We start from the raw sequence: 6,318 nt of genomic DNA, 5'->3' as shown, positions 1-6,318 counted from the left end.
CGCAGCCTGGAGGGGAACCGGTGCTGATGGTCCTGGAGTCAGAGACATGTTTTCCCAGCTTCACGTGCTGCTTCCTGTCCGTCAGGAAGTCAGTGATCAACCTGCAGGTGGAGTCAGGCACGCTCAGCTGGGAGAGCTTATCCTGCAGCAGGGCCGGGATGATGGTGTTAAAAGCAGAGCTGAAATCCACAAACAGGATCCTGGTGTAGGTTCCTGGGGAGTCCAGGTGCTGGAGGATGTAGTGAAGGGCCATGTTTACTGCATCATCTACAGACCTGTTGGCTCTGTAGGCGAACTGCAGGGGGCCCAGGAGAGGGTCTGGATTTTAGGTGGGACAACACAAGGGGTTCCAAGGACTTCATAACCACAGAGGTCAGGGCAACGGGTCTGTAGTCGTTTAGTTCTCTGGTCCTTGGTTTCTTGGGGACAGGGATGATAGTGGAGGCTTTGAAGCAGGCTGGCACATGCCATGTCTCCAGTGAGGTGTTAAAAATGTCTGTGAACACCGGAGACAGCTGATCAGCACAGTGCTTCGGGGTGGATGGGGAGACAGAGTCCGGCCCAGCTGCTTTGCAGCGTTTCTGCCTCCTGAAAAGACCGTTGACTTCCCTCTCTGTGATGGAGAGAGGAGGGGAGGGGGTGGAGCTGGCCAGCTCTGAGGAGGGAGGGGAAGATGTGGTGGACTGGGGCTGAAGCTGACCAGAGGAGTCACAGGGGATGGTGTCTGATTGACTCTCAAAGCGGCAGTAGAACTGGTTCAGCTCATTTGCCAGGCGAAAATCGTTTATGGAGCGGAGGACTTTGGGTTTATAGTTTGTGATCTGTCTGAATCCCCCTGACAGAAGTGGCGTCGTTTGCAGAGAACTGGTTCTTTAGTCTCTCTGAGGACAGTCGTTTAGCTTCTCGCACCTCCTTGCCCTGTCACCACTCCTAAATGCCTCCTCCTTTTCCAACCTCTGCTGTCTAACATCTTTTTCCCAGATCTAATGGTTAAAATTCAAATCCAGTAGACTTCTTTAGTAAGTTTAGCTTTTGGGCTGTAGTTTTTCAAAATCTGCTCTAGATTTCCCAACTTATTATTCACAGATGTGGTAATAACAACGTTCCAGAATTATGTGGGATTTCATTATTGGAAACAAAACTTTTCCCACACACAAATACCATCTTAATTTTTTACATCATACTGCCCTGAGAAAGCATGTTTTAATCCCCTCGGACATTAATTTTATTATTTGTAAATGGTGATTGAGACCCGGTTCTAAAAGAACCCGGTTCCAAAATTTCTCAAAACCCGAAAATCAAGGTCAAGCGCAGGCACGATGTGTGTAAGGTAAACATGTAGAAAGGGTTAATTATCTCTGTCCTCAGTCTCTCAACCTGTATGTTATTTACAAGCACAGCTAACGTTAGCTTGGCAGTTAGCCAAATGTTTAAAAACAAGCTAAATAGAAAGCTGTCTGTCTAGACTGGTCTGTAGTCTTAAACTCAGCTGCTGGCTGAGACAAACCAGCCGCTCCTCCTCCTACCTGGTAACGTTACCTGACTAAAAGCAAAGAGGAGGAGCATGGACTGATACAGACTGATTTCTAAACGTCACTCACTATTGTGATGAGTAAACCATTTCATCTGTTGCTGTATTAGCCCTGAGTCGTAGCTGTTGTCTTAGTGGCTTTGATTCTTTCATCAGTGTAGCGTGTTTGAGTGTTTTTATGCTGGTACCTTGGCTGCTTTAGGTCTGTCGTGGACAGCTGACCCCCAAAACTTTTCATATTCTTGTTATTCCTTGTGGTGGTTAGTTTGTGGTATTTAACATCCATGCGCGTGAGGTTGGTCCACGTCTAGTGATTCAGCCTAACAATGTTTTATCACCTGGCGCTGTTTGTTCACTCATTTTTAACTTCACAAATATTTCCGCAGCTACTGCTGGTTTAACTCCAGCACACATGTACTGCATGACGCAATGACTGGTGCTTTGGATTGATGTAGCTTACTTGATGATGTCTGCTCACATATCGTTCAAACAACAATTAAGATATTATCTATCTACTACACACATTGCATCTGGGAGAATGTAACCAGCAATGTGATAGTGATAATTGATTTTTATTTACACAAAACGTCCGACATTTTGGGAAACCCACTATTTGTGAGCAATGTTTGCGCAACAAACATCATCAATGTGACCACAGAGTCGTCCTTCTGTTATGTGGCTGGAGTCTTGTCAGCTCGGAACACAGTTTGACCAGCGAGTGCTTGATCCGGAATAATGGAGCAGGTCTCTGAAAAGATGTGGGCACAGCATTCTCTTATTTCCCACTGTTTGACCAGCCTGAGGCCCAACACATGCATAATAATTTTACAGCCAACCGACGCACTGTGCAGTTTCACCAGGTTTTCTGGTTTCAGAGATACAGGTTCAATTATTTCTTTCCCTCTTGTCTGCTATTTTTCATTGTAGGTTTTGGCAGGAAGGGGAAGAAGCGTCGATCCACAATTCCCCTGTGAAGAAAAAGGTTCCTGTGTCTACAAATCAAGTTTGTTTGGCTCCCACAGAGACAGGTGGTTGAGGGGCCAGAACAGCAGTTACTGTTGTAACTGATTATTTCTTTGATTTTCCAAAGCATGTGTATACTGTACAATGACAGACTACTTTATACCTATTAGAAAGCTGAATATTCTGTGTTTTAACTTTGTGTGTATATGTGTACTGTAAATATATTGTATCAGCTCTTTCTGGTAAAGTCATTGTTTTTGAATGTTTTGTTTTGGTGTCACCTGGACACCCATGTTCTTTTACCAGCTACCTCAAAATAGATATTCAAATTCAGCATTACTTTGTTAAATATAAAGGCCTGTATACATCAGTCCGATTTTTTTTAAGTTGATAGTGTTTTTGTACTTGGCTCTGATGAGAGAATGTTGTATTACTTTTTAAAATGTTGATGTCAAAATACATAGTCTTAAATGGATCCATTGCTTGCCTGTTTTGCTTGTATGTTTTTATTTCACCACTAGAGGGAGACAGTGCACTATATATTACACTTACATGTGCTCTCCAGTTTCGTGGTTAACATGTTGTGACCTGTCAGCTTCTGTCCTTTGATAGGGAACAGCAGTGGCAGTAGCTACAGTGTATTGCCTGGTGTGATGTCATGATTGTTGCATGTTAAAGTGTGGCATGTGGTATTGAGATTACATCATACATTTCAACAGCTGTGATAGCAGAAAATGGTAGCTGTCACTGGAGCCTTAACACCCCATCTATCAGTCTTTGGCCCCATCCACACACTGCGTTTTAATTTGAAAACGCAGTGTGTGGATGGGGCCTTGGACCATCTTGCATCACAAAGTCTGATGTTTTGCAGTATAGCTGTAATATCTGATGAAGAAACAATGATAGTAAATATAGTAATTATTTATAGAATATGAATTCATGTCCACCTTAAAGTTAAGGTTGACCATTACAGGCAACCTGCTATGTTTCAATGGGCCACAAAATCTATCTTCAGAGTGAACAGCATTTTACAATAAAACTGCTTAAGAAACCATAATGCACTGAGACTGCGAAGTTCACTTATCTGTTGAGTAAATTTGTCACAGAGGAATCATGGTTAATTATTAATGAAAGAATGGATAAGGTATTAAGTGATTAGTAAAATATTTTATGCATAGATTAAGAGGTAAAATGTGCAAAATACCAGCTTTAAATGTAATGTTATAATAGAAGTCATAGTCACTACGGCCCCAATAAAGAATGACTATTTCCTGGTCAAAACATGGTGATCACAAACGAATAATACATTAATTGTATTTTAAGTCGTCATACTAGAGGAACAAATCCCCCAAGTCTTCTTTCTACAAATTACAACTGTTTTTTCACAACTTTAAGATGCCCAGTTGTTGAAATGGATGTTAATGTAAAAATATTCTACTGCAAAATTAGTTTATTTGGCTGATATTTACATCCTCCCAAAAATATTGAAAATTTAGGCTCCTCCAAAAAAGGGACAGCGTCTGCCTTACACATGTATCTCTGGAAATAATCATCAGAATGTCACCAAATTTGAACTGCATGTTCACAGACCGTTATTACATTTGTTCATATTCGAAATCTAAACACTTTAAACACAAACTATTGGTGGAAATTGAATAGGAAAATAAATATCCAAAAGTTTTGTATAGTGTACATACAGTGGGGAGAACAAGTATTTGATACTATATTTGATTTTGCAGGTTTTCCTACTTACAAAGCACGTAGAGGTCTGTCATTTTTATCATAGGTACACTTTAACTGTGAGAGACTGAATCTAAAACAATAATCCAGAAAATCACATTGTATGATTTTTCAATAATGAATTTGCATTTTATTGTATGACAACTATTTGATACATCAGAAAAGCAGAACTTAATATTTGGTACAGAAAACTTTGTTTGCAATTACAGAGATCATATGTTTCCTGTAGTTCTTGACCAGGTTTGCACACACTGCAGCAGGGATTTTGGCCCATTCCTCCATACAGACCTTCTCCAGATCCTTCACGTTTCAGGGCTGTTGCTGGGCAATATGGACTTTCAGCTCCCTCCAAAGACCTTCTATTGGGTTCAGGTCTGGAGACTGTCTAGGCCACTCCAGGACCTTGAGATGCTTCTTTCAGAGCCACTCCTTAGTTGCCCTGGCTGTGTGTTTCGGGTCGTTGTCATGTTGGAAGACCCAGCCACGACCCATCTTCAATGCTCTTACTGAGGGAAGGAGGTTGTTGGCCAAGATCTCGCAATACATGGCCCCATCCATCCTCCCCTCAATACGGTGCAGTCGCCCTGTCCCCTTTGCAGAAAAGCATCCCCAAAGAACGATGTTTCCACCTCCATGCTTCACGGTTGGGATGGTGTTCTTGGGGTTGTACTCATCCTTCTTCTTCTTCCTCCAAACACAGTGAGTGGAGTTTAGACCATAAAGCTCTATTTTTGTCTCATCAGACCACATGACTTTCTCCCATTCCTCCTCTGGATCATCCAGATGGTCATTGGCAAACTTCAGACGGGCCTGGACATGCGCTGGCTTGAGCAGGGGGACCTTGCATGCGCTGCAGGATTTTAATCCATGACGGCGTAGTGTGTTACTAATGGTTGTCTTTGAGACTGTGGTCCCAGCTCTCTTCAGGTCATTGACCAGGTCCTGCCGTGTAGTTCTAGCCTCATGATCATTGATGCCCCACGAGGTGAGATCTTGAATGGAGCCTCAGACGGAGGGAGATTGACCGTCATCTTGAACTTCTTCCATTTTCTAATAATTGCACCAACAGTTGTTGCCTTCTCACCGAGCTGCTTGCCTGTTGTCCTGTAGGCCATCCCAGCCTTGTGCAGGTCTACAATTTTATCCCTGATGTCCTTACACAGCTCTCTGGTCTTGGCCATTGTGGAGAAGTTGGAGTCTGTTTGACTGAATGTGTGGACAGGTGTCTTTTATACAGGTAACGAGTTCAAACAGGTGCAGTTAATACAGGTAATGAGTGGAGAACAGGAGGGCTTCTTAAGGAATTCAATTCAATTCAATTTTATTTATATAGCGCCAAATCACAACAACAGTTATCTCACAGCGCTTTTCATAAAAGAGCAGGTCTAGACCGTACTGTGTTGATATTTATAGAAGCCCAACTGTTCCCACCAAGAGCAGCACTAGGAGACAGAGGCAAGGAAAAACTTCCTTTTAAGAGGCAGAAACCTCGAGCAGAACCATGGCTCAGGGTGGGCGGCCATCTGCCTCGACCGGTTGGGGTGAAGGAGAGAGAGAGGGAGAGAGAGAGAGCAGGAGAGGAACACAGAGAAAAAGAGAGGGATGTAAGGAGAGAGGGGAGGGAGGCAGTCTACATAATATACACACAGAGGTACAGACAGTAAAGGTGATGTTGCTATAGACTAAATGAAAAATGGTACAGATATTTATAATAGTGTTAATGATTATAATAACAATAATAATAATAGGACTAGTAACAATAGTTGCAGCAGAGGGTGTCGAGCAGGAACACGGGGGCAGCAGGTGACCCGCAGCCACAGATCCAGACTCCACAGCTCCAGAGCCAGAAAACCTGCAGGAAGTGATAGGAGAGAGGAGAGGGACGAGAAAGCACAAGACTACCAGAAAGGGGAGAAGTTGAGTTAGTAACATGCAATAATGGGATGAGGTTGCATACAGAGGGAGAGAAAGTAGAGGAGAGAGGAGCTCAGTGCATCATGGGAAATCCCCCGGCAGTCTAGGCCTATAGCAGCATAACTAAGGGATGGTTCAGGACTCACCTGAGCCAGCCCTAACTATAAGCT

General features: G+C 43.1%; 1 protein-coding gene across 2 annotated transcripts in view; it reads left to right on the top strand.

Moving 5' to 3' along the window:
• The window catches only part of LOC123984755, a 13,629-nt gene extending 10,660 nt beyond the window's left edge, over positions 1-2,969 (top strand). For both annotated transcript variants that reach the window (XM_046071854.1, XM_046071855.1), the window contains one exon: positions 2,459-2,969. In XM_046071854.1, the coding sequence (XP_045927810.1) occupies positions 2,459-2,505 (47 nt within the window). In that variant the 3' untranslated portion in view covers positions 2,506-2,969. The remainder of the gene's footprint in view (positions 1-2,458) is intronic.
• Positions 2,970-6,318: the final 3,349 nt, after the last annotated feature.

The sequence above is a fragment of the Micropterus dolomieu genome, linkage group LG16 (genome assembly GCF_021292245.1).
Source record: "Micropterus dolomieu isolate WLL.071019.BEF.003 ecotype Adirondacks linkage group LG16, ASM2129224v1, whole genome shotgun sequence".
Classification (NCBI taxonomy): domain Eukaryota; kingdom Metazoa; phylum Chordata; class Actinopteri; order Centrarchiformes; family Centrarchidae; genus Micropterus; species Micropterus dolomieu.
This window is presented reverse-complemented; position numbering and strand designations above follow the sequence as displayed.